Genomic DNA, 18,273 nt, shown 5'->3' with positions numbered 1-18,273 from the left:
GACTGCTGAACCTCCCCTTGAGCTATTGAAAGGAAATTGAGCATGCTAAAAATATTTAGAGAGATTTATTTGATTTCTCCACATGAAGTCCTCTATAATTTATCACTTCAGCTCACACTTGTTCTGTTTTCTGCTTTGTTTTATTTTAGAGGGGGGCCCTTCTCTCCTGGCTTTTACTGTAAGCACATCAGAGGTTTGGATCTATGATGGTTGTCAGTGCAGTTCAGTCTCTCTGTTTAGCCATTTGTCCTATGTGGTAAACTACCAGACTTCTGCAGTTGGTCTGCTGAGCACAAAGAGGGGAAAATGATATATACCTCAAATGTGTATGCATTGAGCAACAAGGTTACCGTATTCTCTTCATTGCAGATATGTGTCATGTCCATAAATACACAGAGATATGAATGGGCACGGTGCTAGGGCAAGCAGGGTATTGATTCTTCTTCTTCTTCTGAGCTGCAGAAGAAGCCTGCTTTGCTTTGCTAAATCACAGTGAAACAACCTCCTCTTCTAATGGTTACTTAATTTAATCCAACAGGTCCCCCTGGACCAGGCAGGTTTTCTGTGAGAAGATGAAAGCAAAATCAAACATGACATTTTGCAGTATTCATCAAAAGCAGTTGAATGAATGAATGTCTGAAAATAAACACCAGATTTTCCTCCAGTATTTCAATACCCAGGATTGGAGACATGACAAATTTTAGAAATAAAAAGATGGCCGGGTTTCCATCGTAAACTGCTGACAAGAAAAAATTGTTCTGTTAAGTTTATTTGAAAACTTGTGTTTGCTTAGCATCATAATGGCAAGCCTTCTAAGCATAGCAACAGGCCCATGGAGTTGTTGGATGCCATGTATGCAGCAACAGCAACAATTTTTTGCATGAAAGTATGTCACAATCAGTACGGACTGCCAAGTGCAAAAGCAAAATACGTACATGAACTTACAGGTAGTGGATGAAGTCGCCATTCTGGATGACCCAGAACTGGATCTATTACTACATTTACTAAGCAAGGTAACCAGGCACATTTGTTTCTGACACTTCTAAATGGATACCAGAACTGACTACAGTACAAGCACAAGGAATAGACTGATTGTTAATAGAGACTAAAATTAAGTTTTTACTATATAGCAAGTCCAAAATGGCCAATCCTACCTAGACTGAGATGTCAATGTATATGTAGTTACTTCCAGGTGACACTGAAAGAGAGCAACGGGTAGATTCATATGTACTTGGGTGTAAAAAATTATCTGAAAATGTAAGCAGACTAATACTGACCTAGTGTAATACAGAAGGCATAAATGATAGTCACAAAATGTCTTGGTTAATGGACTCATGACTGTTCTGAGATATATCCCCAAAAGAAGTTATCATTGCTGTCTTAGGCTGAGCACTCAACAATGCTGCTCAAAATCCTTAACTGTCTTTGGAAATCTTGATCCTTGTACGTGGAGAGCTATTTGTAGGTGAGTGAGGTTTTTTAAAAGAAATGCATTGATATAGGGCTATGTAAGTAAATATATAAAGAAATTAATTTATTCAAGAGATGGCTGTGGGTTGTCTCCACTGAACATAGAATAAGACCTTAACAGCCTGTGGAAAGGGAGGCAGCATTAACTTGTTTCTTGTGCTATTGCCTGTCCTGTGTATTGCTCACTGTACTTTTACAGCTCAGTCCTAGTTTCACAGGATTTAACCCCAGGCAGAAATTAAATAGAAACTTTTTAAGAGTTCAGGCAAACTTACTGAGCCCATTGCATGCAACAGGACATTTTCTTTCAGAAGTGATTCATCTCCTTTATGTGTCTAGAGCAATAAATACCCTGCAAATGAACTCCATGCTTGCTCATAAAATAAAATCCACATTAATCTCAACTACCAGAGACAACTACAAATTGAATGAAAGTGAAACAGGGTAGAGAGGGTTTGGAAATAACAGCTCCATCACTGGCAACACAGCCCTGGGCAGACATCATGGCAATGACAGCTGAGTTCAGCCATTGAGAGGCCCTGAGGAACCGACCCTTGTGTCACCTTTGACAAGGTTGAACATGCAACTTCAGGTCTCCGTGAGCCACATGCAGGTCCTGGAGACCGCTGCAGGGAATAATTTTCTCTGCTCCATGAAGGAGATCAGTAGGAAAGCTGAATCTTTTGTCAACAGGAGGAGGAGGAAGTCATTGGAGAGAGAGAAGAGGGACATGGAGAACACAGCAGAGGCTTTACATTTTAACACAGGGCACTATCAGTCCTCACAGATCAACAGAACCAAGTAAGCTCACCTTGTACAGTTGATGTGTACAAGTCATAGGTGTGTGTACTGTATGTGTGAGTTATCCTAGGTCTATCTTTCTGCAGCCAGCCTTCTGGGAGAATCACATTATTTGTCTTTGATAAAAAAATGGTTCTAAATGTCCTTTCTTGGACTGAAGGTCAATACTGTTCTTTTCAAGCCAATGGGATGGCATGGAGTGAGCACGGGTGGTTCCAGATTTGAGAGCTAAAGGTAAGGAGGAGAGGGAAGGCAGAATAAATCGCTATTCCAGAATTTTGGGGCAGCTATTTTTACTGGATTATGAAATGTGATGAAATTCCTATAGTTTTCTTAGCCTGAATAAATGTATTCATCAGGACCCCTTTTCATCGCAGAACACTGTATACAAGCATCTGTAAGTGCATGGCCCCCTACGTCCTATAGATGATACATGATTCAGTGTCAGATACACACTGACAAAGCCCTCTGAAGTGCCATATAAATAAGCATCATTTGCTATCAGATTTGCAGCACTCTGATATTCTGTGCTCCAAATCAGTCCTGGATGAATTGCATCCCCGCAGCTCACCCATTTTTCTATTATGGCTAATCCAATTACCTCAGACTCTTATCTTTCTACTAGTGAGCACACATGTCATCTTCCTCATGCAAGTCATCCTGTAGAAAAGTTAATGAGCATATTTATGTGAGAGAAGTTATGGACCAAAGTGTTTATGGGTGCAGGAGTTTATCTTTTTTGGTCAGCTGGGCAACATATTGATGGTCAAGATGGATGAGTGTAATTTAAACAAATGAAAAGGAAGCATGAATGAATATCTGAAAAAGGCTAAACCTCACCCCCAGTTCAGACTGGAAATAGCACAAAGAGAAATGTTCTTGAAAGCAGATGGTTGACGCTGGAGAAAGCTTTTGGACACAAATTTTTCCCCTTTCCAAAAGGAAACTATGCAGAGTGTCCATTATTGATGGAGTTTCACACCCTGTAGGTGCCAGCAGGCTCTGGCGGTGCTCTCCAGAACTCTCTGCTTGAATCAAGCCAAGACCGTGCTTTTGCCAAGAAAGATTGGACCAAATGACCCTTGAGGTCCATTCCAACCTCATATTTTCTATGATTCATGATTCTATGATTCAAAGCTAAAACTTGCCTGAAATCCGGTTCTAGCTAAAACCAGTTGTGAAGAGAGGGGAATCAGTCTTTTCTCGCACTTGAGCTAGCTACAGAAATGAGTTTGAACTCCAAGAGACAGAGGATGTGGGCAGAGATGAAGGTGCCTGCAAGCCTCTGCACGCAGGTGGCTCACTGCAGGCAGGTTACCCCACTGAAGCTGGCGTGTGAACATGCACCTGGAGAGTTTGTCGGCTTACCCCAGGTAATTCCAATCAAAATCATTCTGGTGCAATTATTCTCTTTCTGCAGCTGCGTGATGACTTATTTTCCACCTGGCAGTGGCGAGCTCAGCTTCCAGATTCAAACAGCGAATAGGGATCCAATAACTGCTCGTACAAGATGCCTGCGAAGAAGCCTGATGACTGAGTTATATTTGAAAAGATGAGGAGGGCTGAGAGCTAGTCATGCTCCAGCACCACAAAACTGAAGACAAAAGGACTAATGCATGCTCTGAACAGGACTACCGAAGCCCACCAGAAACAGCGCAAAGGGCAGGGATGAATGCCCTGGGGCTCTGGACTTGCAGCCCAGTGAGTGCCTCCACACTCCCACCACTAGTGAGGCTGGGGAGAAGAGGAGGTCAGCACTGCGTTAACTCATAAGATGAAGGAGGAAAAAAAGAGGAGGGAGAGAACCAGCGTGTTTGCTCTGGGACCCAGAACAGCTCTTAGCTGCTCTAAATAGCTCTGTGTGGGATTGTCAGCATAGCTGAAGCTGGATTATTTCAGCAAAAATTAGCATTATGAGAACATATTCAAGTGCAGGAGAGAGATGGAGTAAACCAGCATCTGGTGAAACAGCTGTGTTGCGAGGTTATTCTTTTACTGAAGAGTAAACATTTGTTCCCCAAGGCAAGAAGTCATCCCAGCTAAAATCCCCCATAATGAAAGGAACCGTAGGCTATACCATCTTCAGAAGACTATTTCCTCTACCATTGGCAGGACACATTGCAAAAACCTTCAAAAGTACAGTGGGGGGTTGCTATCGAGAGCAGCATAGCAGGTGCAGGGCTTTTCCTGGCCAGGAAGGTCCTAACTCTGGTCATGTCCCTTTCTGAAGGCAACAAAGACAATGGGCTTCTGTCTGCAATATCCAGCATACAATGGTAGAATTACATTCATATATGTCTAGGACAAGTGTGTGGACCTGGACTCTGGATCTCCAGTTCACTGGACAGTGCTCTACATGCATGGGCAAGCACAGCCTGCTGCAGGCATTTCAGCTCCTCTCCCACAGCCGGGACTCTGCAGCCCTGCTGCTGTCACCTGGCCCATTTATCTAGGGGAAACCGGAAAATGGCAGCTAAGGACCTGATCAGAGAAATAGCAGTGTTTCCAGGAAAAAACTAAGCTGTCCTTTGCAAACAAAGATAATTCAAAGACAGAGAACTTCTTATCACTTTCCATCCATGCTTGCATTTTATACCTTCTCACTGGGTGCCTGTTCTGCTCTTCAAGTCCGTCAGTGCTCATGGGCATCACTGCCTATTTCTCAGCATTTGACCGGGGCCTTATTAAGTGAAGCCCCAGTATTATCTCACCCCTTGGCACTGCAGTAGTAAGCATAAGGAAGTAATATTCATATTAGAACACCACTATGGCTTTGGTTACAATGAAAGCAAAATGGATGCACCTGTTCATAAACAGAGAAACGTTTCCTCTGATTATGGGTTTCCTCCCTGTTCATTACAAACGATTGTCAACTATTCCTGCCTATAGGTATATCAACATTACTCATCACCAAGCCAACAGCAAGGCAATCCGCAGTTGCTTCTGTAATTCAGGTTTAGAGTTATCACAGCAGCACAAGTCAGAAGGATTAAATGAGAAGGAGGTTATGCTGAGTACAGGAAAATATTATATGCAAATTGTGATTATTCATGACTGAGTCACAAAAAATATGTATGCAAAATCTGTCATGATTTAAAGTTTTAACAATACAATGCTTTGCATTTATGTAATGACTTTCATCAGAGGATCTCAAAATGCTTTGGAGGCACTGAGATGAATGCAAAATAATGTCAGTCACAGAATCACAGAATCACAGAATCACAGAATCACAGAATCACAGAATGTTTGGGGTTCGAAGGGACCTCTGTGGGTCATCTAGTCCAACCCTCCCACCGAAGCAGGGTCACCTACAGCAGGCCGCACAGGACCTTGTCCAGGTGGGTCTTGAATATCTCCAGAGAGGAGACTCCACAACCTCCCTGGGCAGCCTGTTCCAGTGCTCCGTCACCCTCAGAGGGAAGAAGTTCTTCCTCATGTTCAGATGGAACTTCCTGTGCTTGAGTTTGTGCCCATTGCCCCTTGTCCGTCGCTGGGCACCACTGAAAAGAGTTTGGTCCCATCCTCCTGACACCCACCCTTCAGATATTTGTAAGCATTTATAAGGTCCCCTCGCAGCCTTCTCTTCTTCAGGCTAAACAACACCAGCTCCCTCAAATTAGCAGCTAGTGGGGGGTGCGCACTTGGGACCTGAAGTGAAGGATAAGTTAAAGGACATAGGAAGAGTCATCAGAGGCCTAACAGTCAGTCAGTTAAACAAGACTGGACCTTCAAACATGGGGACGCACGAAACAGTGCCAGGAGCAGTCAGCAACATGAGAAGTAACACGCGTTAGCATGTCACCTCCTGGGCACTGAGTGTCCCCAGCCAAGACTTCTTAGACGGTGTATGTCTGCGTGCTTATGAGGATGCTGTGCCAGGGTAAGCTGAAATGTATCATCATTAGCGAAGATTGGCCACTGTTGGCTTAATTATCTCTTCATAACACCTTGCATACCAGCTATCTCCAACCACTACACCAAAGAAATGGATGGGAAGGTTCCTCAAAACAGTGGCTCCCAGGGGTTTCCAAGACATTAGGATGTGAAAAAACAAATTGCATTCTTAAAAAATTGAAAATCACACAGACTTTTCCCTCATCTCCCGCACAGACATGCAGGACTAACAAGCAAAAAAATGGAAAAAGTGAAAACATCAGCATTCAAAACCTAGCCCATTTTGAAATGAAAACCATTGCAAAAAGATGGCAGAGGGTAATACTTTGCGCCCTGAGGAATAAAAAGGGCTGACAAAGGTGGATCTGATGCATCCTTTTGTCCCCAGACAGGTTCAGTCTCTGTTGATCCTGACAGATATGTGTCGAATATCCTTTAAAACACCTCAGTGATGGGATACTTTCAGAATTAGATCCAACATCCTTCCTCTCTGATTATACCACAGTGCCTACAGGCAAGCAGCAAACAAACATGTTGCGAACACAATCACACACCAACAAGTCACTCACTAGCCAAGTGTTACTAGTGCCAGCAAAAACATGATGTGGCCCATCACTCATCACAAGAAGAAAGCCCTTCCCCAAAGAGAGCACAGGAATTTTGCAGCACTTTCCTTCATCCCTTTCCACACAGGCTGAACAGGGATGGCGGAAAGCTGTGGCTCTTGAATGCAAAGGTGTCCAGCTTTTTCTTGGACTTGTACCGTATCTGAAATATAGAGCAAGAGAGAGCACATCTCAGTCTGTGTGGAACAGAGTGTGGGCACCAGTGCTAGGAGACGTGATGATGGACACCTTGACCACCGTCTTTCTGGGAACTCCTGAGAGCTCTCACGCTGTTTGGTGACACAAAGCAGACTGCAAGACAAAGACTACTCCAAGGTGTAAGTTCTTCAGCTGGAGGAACTATGGTCTTAGAAAGCTGAAGATGGGAACTGAGATTTCATTGATAGGAGATAAATTTTTTAGAATGCAATAAAACCTAACTACACTGGCTGATCCAGAGCAAAAACAATGGTGTGCTGAAACTCCAGACTGATATCGGTGGCCTTAATAAGAGGAGATCCCAGCATCCACATGTTTTGCATAAGATTCTGCCGGGGAAGCAACTCAGTTGCAGTGACAACCTGTATCACTGTAGTGAACAGCAGTTACCCGCAGTGTGAGTTGTGTCTGATTTCATGAAAACTTCCATAGCAGAGGCTCTAGGTAAAATATATCAGAATTTATACTTTTTTATTAGAATTGTATTTTCTAAACATATTTTTGTCTTTTCTTTATGTCTAGCTGAGAAAATCCTTTGCAATATGTACGCCATCAGCCCTACCCCTGTGGTGAGCCTTGCTCCCAGAAAAATGCCTTCTGACCCTAGAAAACACTCAGACGGGACAATAGAAACCCACTGGACACTGCCTGGTAGGACTGCTTTCAGAACACAAACATGGCTATTGCTGAGAGAAATACAATGCTTCACATCACCTCAATGTCTAAAATATTCTACAACATAGATTTTTTGACTTCCATAACAGCTTTCATCTATGGTGTTTAAAGGCCAAGCAAGGATGAGTGCAGTTGCCAGTCCTGAAAGACCTATATGTTTGGGTCTCTTCTGTACAAAGAAGGTCTGTCAGGCAGTCTGTGTGTGGCTTTTTGGCAGCCAGTCTCAGCCATGAGCAATCATACTCTCAACTACTGTTGGCTAGCCAAATCTAACAAGGTTCTAGCAATGCCTTACCAGACATGAAGATAACCTATCACCTATGGACTGCAGGCAGATCCCAGCGTGTCTTCTGCATGCCAGAAAGCATAGGCACCAGTTTAGGTGTCTTTATTCTCTTTCTTCAGATAGATACAGACCATGCAGGATCAAAGAAATGACGGCAGTGGCCAGCTGGATTGGTGTGCACACCTCATGCTTCCTTCAGACATCGATGATGGGAAAGACTCACAGAGATGTAACACCCTGTAAAAGCCTAGAAGCCACTGATAAACTGACAGATCGTCCTTCCCAGGTGCAGACAGAACCACAGTGTATTTTCAGGGGAGAACAGATGTACAGGACAGTTTTGAATTAATACATAAAACAAAGGCCTGTACTACATACCAAACAGAAATTGGTTGGGGAACTGGGAGCTGCTACCAGTGATGCTACTGGGAACTGCCAGTGTTTGTGCCAGTGCAGTGTATGGTTCTCAGCATGCAGATGTTGGAGAGAAACTCTCCTGCTAACCCCAGTGCTATCTGACTGCAGCAGACCTCAAAGGAGACCTCTGCTGCCAGTGGTAGCTTTGTGATAGCCCCCTACTAGCTATGACTAATAACCGATCAATAGCTCTTGTTATAAGACAGATGGGCCCATTACAGTCTGACCTGCCTGGCATCTGGCTCTTAACCCTTAACCTCAGCTGATATAAAATATTCAACAAAAATCTGTGTCAGACATTGGCTCAACCTCCTGTTTCTTTCCCTGCCTTTAGCAAATGTCACACATTGGTCAGTGGCACAAATCATCACATCCATCTCACCTCAGCGGGTGCCACATTTGTTGAATGTATTGTTAAATCAACGGCAGAATGGCCCTTTGCCAAAATCCACTGTGGAGATTATTGGTAAGTGAAGAAAAACAAAAATAACTTGGGATGTGTTTCTACCAGCATTTTCTTACAACAATTCATAACGCCTTTGTGATTTCCTCTGGAAACCAAGGTCAGGCACAACTCACCCTGATGAATCTTGGTAAAGTTTAGCCATGCTAAATGACAAAGGGCCCCCATGTTGACTGCTCAAAGAAGCGTAGGCTTTCACATTTGCTGCAGCCTGGAGTGCCCTTGATAAGGCATCTCTGTGGAGGAGGCAACAAGCCCGGCCCCAAGGGACAAAGGTGGTACTGTAAGTGATGGGAGGGCTGTTCTTCCCTGGGTACAGGCTACATCTCACTTCGACATCCAAATATCTCCAAGTCTTCCTGATGTGGCTTGCAGGGTAGGTGGGATGGGGAATAATAAATGAAAACATGGCACACATGTCTCAAAAAAACTCATCGTTATAAAGTCACTTTCTTTTCTCCTTTCAGTAACTGTCCGTATGTGCACATACACACGAGTAACTCTCTCCTTCCTCCCCACACACGGATATTCCTCTCAGACTCCCTAGCACTGTGGAGTAATTTGCAGGTGAGGGAATGGTCCAATGTGATTTGCACAGGATTTTCACAATCAGCACCCTCCCCGACAAGATGCAGGTCTAGTGTGCACTAGCAATAAAAGAACTAAGGGAGGCAAAAATGGAGGGACTGCTGCCATCGTGTTTCAAATGTATCACACCGACCAAAATAGTATGGAAACAGAAAAAAAAAAAAAAGTGAGAAACTGTTTACAAAGCTAGTGTTCAGTGGGGTGTTTCTGGTGACTTTTATTCATTATTGAATAATTTCATTCATTATTCAAACTTTTCCTGCAGTTTATACTATCATGAAACACCCTTAAGGACTGGAGTCAACCGACCAGCACCATGTGCTCCTGCCTCCTGTGTAAACGGTGTGCTTGCACGCTGGTAGAGAGGGAACCTCTCTGTTGCCAGGGCTCTGCTGGCTGCTGTTTCTCCTGCTGCCTTGTGTCTGAGAAGCTCTTCTTGGAATACTTCCAGTCACTCTCCTTACCCCACACAGCAGCACGACGGCCTGTATTAAAATGCAGAAGAAGGTACAAATCAGCTTTGCTCTGCTCTCTTTGCTTCTCTAAGGACTTTGTATTGTGTTCCTCATCCTCTCACTTAAATGCCAGGGGCAACACATCCCCACGGTTTGGAATCCAGGTATGAATCCAGATGGTCTGTGTGCTTGCAGCTACAAAGACAGGCTGGACAACCCACACCTGAGATCTGCAGACCGAAAGCTTTCTAAAATCTCCTTCCTAATTTTTCAGACTGGCAATCAAGTCGATTACAAAGAGAGGTAAGAAGTGAGAGGGCAGAAAGAGCAAGCAACATTCTGTGAAATGGACCATCTTTCAAGCATTTTTTGATGAAACATTGTCAAATATACAGACTTCGAGACAATTCAATCGTATTTTTCCTGGGCACAGAAACTCTTGGACTTGTGTTTTGGGGAAGATTCTGATGCTTGGGGTTCACTAAACTGATAATCAAAATTAGGTCAGTCAGACCAAACAATTAGACAAAAGTATGTGCAGGTTTCTACTTGCAGGGGGAGTTAACAAAAGAATCTATGCTGACAGTTTTTTCTAGGAAATAGTGATTCTCCATCCTTGCCTTTCAGCTGGAACTATTTACACTCTCATACGTTTACTCAGCCTCATCCTTGCCATCTATCCGTTTCCATAATGGTCTGCACAATCATGGTTGTGGTCTTCTTTCATTCTTCATCTATAGCAACCTCAAGGATTGCAGAGAAACACATCCTTAACCGTAGTATGGAATAAACAATGAGGTATCTTTTTAGGGCTTACTAAGGTTTGATGAACTTTTATCACCTGATCAGCCATTTTCCAGTGGGGCAGCTATAGAACATAATCTGTTAGGCAATTGTACCGGATTTCCATGGTAAAGTAGATGAAGAATTCCTCACAGAAATGTGTAACCAGCCCTGCTTTTTACATCAGATCTGCAAGGCAGCCAAACAGAGTCCAAGAGTGAATGTGAAGGCAATGTTTTCTTATTATCTTTTACACTTTTCAGTAACAAGCATTTAAACTTCTGTAAAGACAGATGAAACCTAAGCAGCAATGAATACTGAGTGTAAAAGTGATATAGCACTGACGTGATTCCTGCAACCTGCAGCTGGATTTAGGGTCTTCATTATAACAACCACAATGGACTAAGACTGTAGTATCTGTAAGGAGAAGCAATGTGTTGTGTGAGCAATTGATAACGCTGAAAAAAACCAGACTTATCTGGGGACATACAACCACTTCCTCACATCTGGGACTTTTCTGGACACTTTAATAACTAATCTCACACATTTTACCTTTACATTTAAAAACAAAGAACAGTGATGTTGCCAAGCAAATCCTTTTGTCGAAGTGAATAAATTGTGAGGAACTACCAAAAGTGAGTAAGCAGGAGGCCTGTTTATCATTGAATGCAGCATTTCAGAGCTAGAAAACGGAAAAGGCAAGAGCAGGCTTACATGATGCATAGCCATAGCTTTTCTGGCCATGATCTACAGTGTCCTCTTACTTCAGATGGCAGAGCACAAGCCAAAGATTGCACGATGCAGCTTTCCTTGTTGGTCCTATTCACTCCTCACCGAAATTGACGTGGACCCATTGATTTCAGCGAAGATTCCTGATTTATACTGTATATTTATGGAATGGTTTGGGTTGGAAGGGACTTACAGATCATCTAGCTCCAACCCCCCTGCCATGGGCAGGGACACCTTCCACTAGACCAGGTTGCTCAAAGCCCCGACCAACCTGGCCTTGAACATATACCAACAGAAAGGAGACACCCTGCCTTTGTTTTCAAGATGCAGTGCAATAGCCCATGTTTATCTGGGAGAAAACTTGAAGAGCACTTCTTGAAATTCTGATGCTTTTAAAACCTAAAACTCACTTCCAATATTTGATTAACTATTAGTTTAATATAATGAAAATTAAAGAATCAGTTGTCTTGGTAATTCATTCTAGATGTGCTCAAAACTGGGAATCTTTTCACTCAAGCTGGAATTATGGAGCAATTGAACGATCAAGTCTTCCAAAAGTCAGATCTGTTGTTTGTACATGTAAATAGAGTTAAGCGTCCTAGTGTTTTTCTGTGTTCTTTAAAATAATTGGGATCATCAAGAAACACCCTTTCCCCTCCTTGAGAATCAATGGCAGTGTTTGGAGAACTGCAAATTCCTCCACTGCTCCTGCTGCTGTGATCTTTATTAATTTGCAATCTCCTAAAAACTTCCTAATAAGGTGTGGATTCCTGAGTAGACACTTTAAATCCCAAACCAATAAATTTGCTTTTCACATGTTGAAAGCACTGTGTTAGATACACGGAGCAATGAAAATTACTTTAAAAGAATAGCAACAAAAATATTTTCAGAGGAAGCCAACGTTCAAAGTGAAGCGATGCTGTACGTTTACCTGCCTGCTGATGGTATTCTAGACTCAAAACTAAAAATCAGTCTGAGCGAGATGGTGCCTTTGGACTGCAGGAGGCTTTGAAATGTCAGTTGCTGAAATGTTTTCTGTTTACGTTTTGGCTAGCGTTTTACCAGATTGGACACCCTTCTTGAGTTCATTGACTCGCATCCAGAAATGTCATTAGCAAAAAAAGCTTAAGTGGATTCTTCCTAGGCCTGACTGACCACAAAGCTTGAGAAGTGGTCGCCTTCGCTTCCTCTGCTGCTGGCTCCGGCTAAAAGCCGCCTCCAGTAAAATGGGAGACCTAGGGACAAATTCTACCTAAAGTCAGACTGGTGAATATCTCTCGGTTTTAATGAAGTTTTGACAAGTCAGCCTGGAAGAGAACCTTCTCCCATGTCCTCTGAAACCCTTGAATACATGTCGTAAACTCCATCTATACCGACAAAATGAATAACCTCTTAGAGTCCATTACAACCATTATGGCTACTTAAAGGAGTGCAATAATATTTGTTCATATGGCTAATCAGTGTTGCAGACCTTACTAATGTTTCCTGAGCAGCTGTTGTATTGGAGTGTTAGTTATGATTGTTCTGATTATCAGCAGCTGTACAAAAAAACCACAAAGCAAACAAGACAAATGCTCTTCTCTGATAATCAAACCAAAGACGAAAGGGAAAAACAGTAATGGTCATCTTTCTACTGAGTGTTAATATTCGTCTTAAATTTTTGAGCGACTGCTTGAATTATGCTGTCTGTGCAGTCCTTTTCCGAAAACAAAACAAAAAAATCTCTTTTCAAATAGCTTAAGTTTTTATTTTGAGCTGTGACACTTACTTATAAGGCACCTATCATCTCCAGAGCACTGAGCCAGAGCACGGACCTGTGCTGATCACACCAGGAAAGGATCTGGCATTGCTCCTGATTTCTGTGAAGCGCTGAACACACCTTGGAGGACAGGACCCCACTACTGCCTCCACCACCAAACACATCATGGCCTTCAGGCAGCTGGATTTGGCCATGCTGTTTTGACAGGCAGGGATCCCGGTAAGGGTAATTTTAAAAATGTGCCCAAGGTAGCAGAGGAAGTCGTGGCTCATAGAGGGACTACAACCCAGGAAATCCTGCTTCTGGTTCAGGGATCGTAGCCCTGGCCACCATCCATCTCAACACTTCAGTAGTGTGACTGCTGCAGACAAATCACCGTGTTCTTCCTCGCACCAGTCCTGGTGCTACAAAACACTTACTGTGTTATTAAGCAAAACATATTTCAAGCCTGCCATTTATTCAGGGCCTGCAGTCTTACAAGCACCGTATCAATTATCTTCCTTGTAAGTGGGAAAAATTCCTGGACTGGATTTTCTCTCCATAGAAACTACAGAATAGAAGTCAATGCAATTGGTGAAAAGCACTGGTATCATGTGGACAAGAACAGGGCCCTTTCTTCAGCCGTTCAGGCTAATGGGAAACACGTCTCTGTGCGGACCGCATGACTGGGGCCAAAGACTGGATTTAATATATCCAGAGCCCAACCATTTCCCCAAGGGAACTGTCAATTACGAGTGCGAAACAGAAAAGATGCTGATTACCTGGGCCAAACTCTGCTCTTGTTTGTGTCAGAACAATATCCCTGATTGCACTCGCTTCTCTGCCACGGCGGGTCGAGTTTGGCCCCCTGTCCTCAGTTCCCTGGGCTGTCTTTGAATCACAGGAACAACGCTTTGAGATGGCTACTTGGACAATTGCTAATGGCAGGAAAATCCACAGTTCTTCTGACATTAAGGCATTGTAAATTCTGAAAGGAAAGAAATCTGTGTTGTATTTTTTTGGCGTACAATGCCTAAAGCCTTATCTCTCATTCTGTCAGGAACCAAGAACTATGTATACAGATGGTGCAATTTATTATGTTCTGTACTGTGACCAAGTGCTGAAATACCTTCAGGAAATCGCCAGAAAGCCTGAAAAGCTTTGCTGTCTCTTGTGACTCCAGCTCACTAAAACTATAATTGAATGAGCACAATATATTAAGCACTGCACGTTATGCAGTAGACTTACAGAAAAGGACGCCATCTTTTTCAGCATCATTACAGAAAATATATTTGCTGTACAACTACTGCCTATACTCAAGGTCGTAATGTCTCTGTCTCCCTGTATTCTGCCCTTACAAACCCACACGATGGGGATTTACAAATAAACGTCTAGCCACAATGGGTCTGCTTCGACTCAGGTGTAACTCCATTAAATTCCACTACACTGTTCTCATTTCTGAGATGTTGCTGGTCCTGACAGTCCTGACATTTAAACCAGTGCCTGTCGGGGCCAAAATGAACGGAAATATGTTGGTGTAACGGTGGTATGAAAAGAGAATTTTAGCCCTGTATCAGCTGAGAGGTTAATGTATTTCCGTTCCTGCTTCACTGAGCAGATTTCTATGAAAATATTTATTAAACTTGGCTAAGTGGGTGCCAGAAATACGAAGAAAAACTAGAATCAGTATCCTCAAACTCTTTCATCTCTGAGTATGAAATGTAAACTCTGGGCCCAACAATTCGCTTGCTGCATTCAAACCACTGAAAACAGTGCCCATGCCACAAACCCAACAACAGACATTTACGGGCACCCTGACACACACCAAGCCCAACTTGCAGCAACGGCCACCATTCACAGAACAGATTTTTGCTCATCAGCTGCTTCACTGGAAGTGAACCCATCTTCGGCTTCAATTTCCTACTCTTCAGCTCTGATTTTCTCCCGTTTCCTCGTCACCGGGAGGCCGGGCTGCTGTGCCTTTACATCAGGGGATTCTTTATCGGCTTCCCCACGAGTGCTGTTGAACATCTCTGCACGCTTTGTTATTACACAGAAGCGCAGACGCCACGAAGCATCTTCCTCGCCACATCCCGCAGGCAGCGGGCAGGGAGCGGGGCCGCGACCCAACACCTCCGGCCTCTCACAGGACAAGCTCTGGGGCAAAAAAACCCCGTAACAAACCCCAAAACCACCAACCCCAAAAACCTCCCGGCTGCAATGTGGGGCGAGGCTCCTCCAGGACGCCGGGTGCCGGCTGAGCCCTCGCCCTGCCCTTGGCCTGGCCCCGCGGGGCCGAGCGGAGGGCAGCCGGCGCCGGGAGGGAGGGCCGGGGGGAGCCGAGCGCGCCGGGTGCTGTCTCGATGGGCTTGAAAAATCACTGCAGCAGCGGCGGCGGGCAGGGGGGAGCCGCGATCCCCGGGCTGCGCCGCCACGCCGCTCTCCCGCCTCTCCCCGCCGGCTCCGGCTCCGGCACAGCCCGGCGCCAAACTTTTCCCGCCGCCCGCTCCCCTCCCGCGGCGTGAGGCAGCCCCGGCTCAGCGGAGAGCGCCGGGCGGGGAGCCGGCGGAGCACCCCGGGGAGGGGGGGGAGCCGGCGGGGCGGGCGGGAGGCGGGCCGGGCGGGGCGGAGGCGCGTCTGCCCGCCGAGGGAGCCGGGGCTTGCGGGGCGCCGGGCTTTCCCGACCACCGTTTCCCCTCCCCTCCACACCCGCCCACCTCCCTGCCTCCCTCCCTCCCTCCCCTCCAGAATTAAAGTTGGGACGGTGGCGCTCCGGGGATGGGTGCGAGCCAACGCCTCTGCCGCCGGCTCGCTCCGCTCCGCTCCCCCCGCCGGTCGCCCGGAGCCCGCGCCCCCGCCCGCCCGCCCGCCCCGGAGGGATGCTGCTCCGGGGGCTGCCGGGGCTGCTCCGCCGCTGCTGGCCCTCCCTGCTGCTGCACTGGGCCCTCCACCCGCTCTGGGGCTCCGGCCAGGTAGGGCCGGCCGGGGCGGCGGGCAGAGCCCCCGGCCCTGCGGGGAGGGGGCCGGCGGCGGGGGGGCGGGCGGAGCTGCCGTTCCCCTCGGCGGGGGGCGTGCGGGGCGGGGGGCGTGCGGGGCGGGCGGCCGGAGCTGCCGTTCCCCTCGGCGGGGGGCGTGCGGGGCGGGGGGCGTGCGGGGCGGGCGGCCGTTTCGGAGCCCCCGGCAGCGGTCTGTCCGAGCGGGGTGCCGCGGGCTCGGCCGGGGGTGAGGGGGCTGGCGAGCGGGCTGCGCGGTGGGTGGGAAGGTGCGCGGAAAGCAGCGGAGCCTCGGCAGCCCGGTTTTGGCCGTGTCTTGCCGTGGGTTTGCGATGCTGATGGCGAATTGAGGATTCTCTGGGCGAAGGGCTGAATCAGCTTTTGCCAACTCCGACGCTCTGGTGTTGTGTGACCTTGGTTGTAATGGGGGGCGACCAGCAAGAAGGACTGGGAGAAACGGGTGTAGGATGAGGGAGAGCGCCCATCCAGTTTGGAGAACCAGAACGGCAGCAAAGCTCGACTCGGATGCATCACATTGATATTTTAAAGTTTATTTATAATACGTGCCTTCAGAGGAGTGATTGATGGGCCAGCCGAGTGCTGTTCAAGAACAGAACAATTGCAGTTTCTTTCTTGGAGAAAACACAGCGGAGACTCCACGTCTTTTACTCCCTGTTCTAAACTTAGTGACAACCAAGAGATTAAAGAGAGATGTTGTTTGTTTTAGCATCGTGTCTCTTGCCGTGAATGACAAAGAGGATTTGTGCTCCTTACAGATTAAAATGAACAGAAATACAACAAAAACAACCTCCTTTAAACCAATGCCCCCATCATAAAAATCTCTGCCAGCTCTGCCTTCCTCCTATCCTGCTCAAGTATCCAGGTAGCTAAGCATAAGTTAAAACTGTGACTGCGTTTTTAAGGGAAACACAATTGTGTTCATAGCGATGCCTTCTCCAACCTCTCTCCTGTAATCCGTCAATCAATCAGGCAGACAAAAAAAAAATCGCATGAACATCTTTCTGACAAACTACTCAGGTGATCTAAGCTGATCTTTCAAAAACAATTACGTTTACAAGAATTGAAACAGGCTCGGAGAAATGCGAACGCTGAGGGGCCCAGCCTTTCCTTGCAATAATTTGTAAGTTTTATTGTCGCATTTTTCGTCTATACTTGTGCTATTTCCTGCTGTTCTGTGGAAGGGCAATCAAATAAAGCTGCTCATACTCAAGTTCTTTTCCAGCTCTCCCAAAAGTAGGATGTATCGAAGGCTCCTGTCAGGAGGTACCAGTGGGAACGGCAGGTGTGGAGCGCTCACTGGCATGCCAGCCTTCCTGGGACTGAAACTCCCTCATCGTTGAATCCCTCCCATGACTCCCCTCCCCATGTTGAGTCCTAATCCTTGCTCTTATCTTCAAAGTCTAGCAAGCCATAGTGTCTTCGATTAATCCAGTAATGTCCCATCATGTTGCTCACCTGCCCCTGCTCCATCTGTAGAAGCCATCGTGTTTTCTCACATCTCTTCTTCCAGCCCTTCTTCACTCCTCTTTCCATGTGACGACTTATGCGTGGCACAGCCTTCCCTCCCGCATCTTTGCATTCCTTCCTCAGGCCCTGCCTTGAGGCACTTAAAAGAATCAGTCAAATTCTAATCAGAGGAGGTGATGGGGGTTGGACTAGATGACCCACAGAGGTCCCTTCCAACCCCTACCATTCTGTGATTCTGTGATTCTGAGAAGCAATTATCTTATTTAAAACAAAACAAAACAAACCCCACAATCTTTTCTTGTTAGTGTCGTAGCCAACACTGTGACGAGAAGGAAGGGACGATTCTGCCTGAGGCTTTTGACATAATTAAAAAAAAAGAGCAGTAAGTGTCATGATAAATAGCGGGGTCAGGTTTTTTCTGGTTTCATAAACATGGATCTGAATTAACTGTGATGTGAATTATGTAGAGCCGTCCTGGGATTTATGCAGTGATGTTGAGATCTCATCTCTGTAGACTGCTTCCAGGAGACAAAGCTCTTGCCACATCAGCAGGCTTTTAGAGGTCTCTGTGCCTTTTCAGTCAACTGCACTTCTCTTTTCAAGCTTTCCTCCTTTTACGTGATTCAGAAAGTCACAAGACGGCCACCCTCCGGGGACTGTATTAATCCT

At 45.8% G+C, this 18,273-nt stretch overlaps 1 protein-coding gene across 3 annotated transcripts in view; it reads left to right on the top strand.

The window, feature by feature from the left end:
• The first annotated feature begins 15,874 nt into the window (after nucleotides 1-15,874).
• Nucleotides 15,875-18,273, top strand: part of PRIMA1 (proline rich membrane anchor 1) — a 52,630-nt gene continuing 50,231 nt past the window's right edge. For all 3 annotated transcript variants that reach the window (XM_075426540.1, XM_075426543.1, XM_075426542.1), the window contains exon 1: nucleotides 15,875-16,095. In XM_075426540.1, coding sequence (XP_075282655.1) covers nucleotides 16,003-16,095 — 93 coding nt within the window. In that variant the 5' untranslated portion in view covers nucleotides 15,875-16,002. The remainder of the gene's footprint in view (nucleotides 16,096-18,273) is intronic.

This window comes from Opisthocomus hoazin, chromosome 7 (assembly GCF_030867145.1).
Source record: "Opisthocomus hoazin isolate bOpiHoa1 chromosome 7, bOpiHoa1.hap1, whole genome shotgun sequence".
Lineage (NCBI taxonomy): Eukaryota > Metazoa > Chordata > Aves > Opisthocomiformes > Opisthocomidae > Opisthocomus > Opisthocomus hoazin.
Note: the sequence above shows the minus strand (reverse complement) of the source record. Positions and strands in the feature narration are given on the sequence as shown.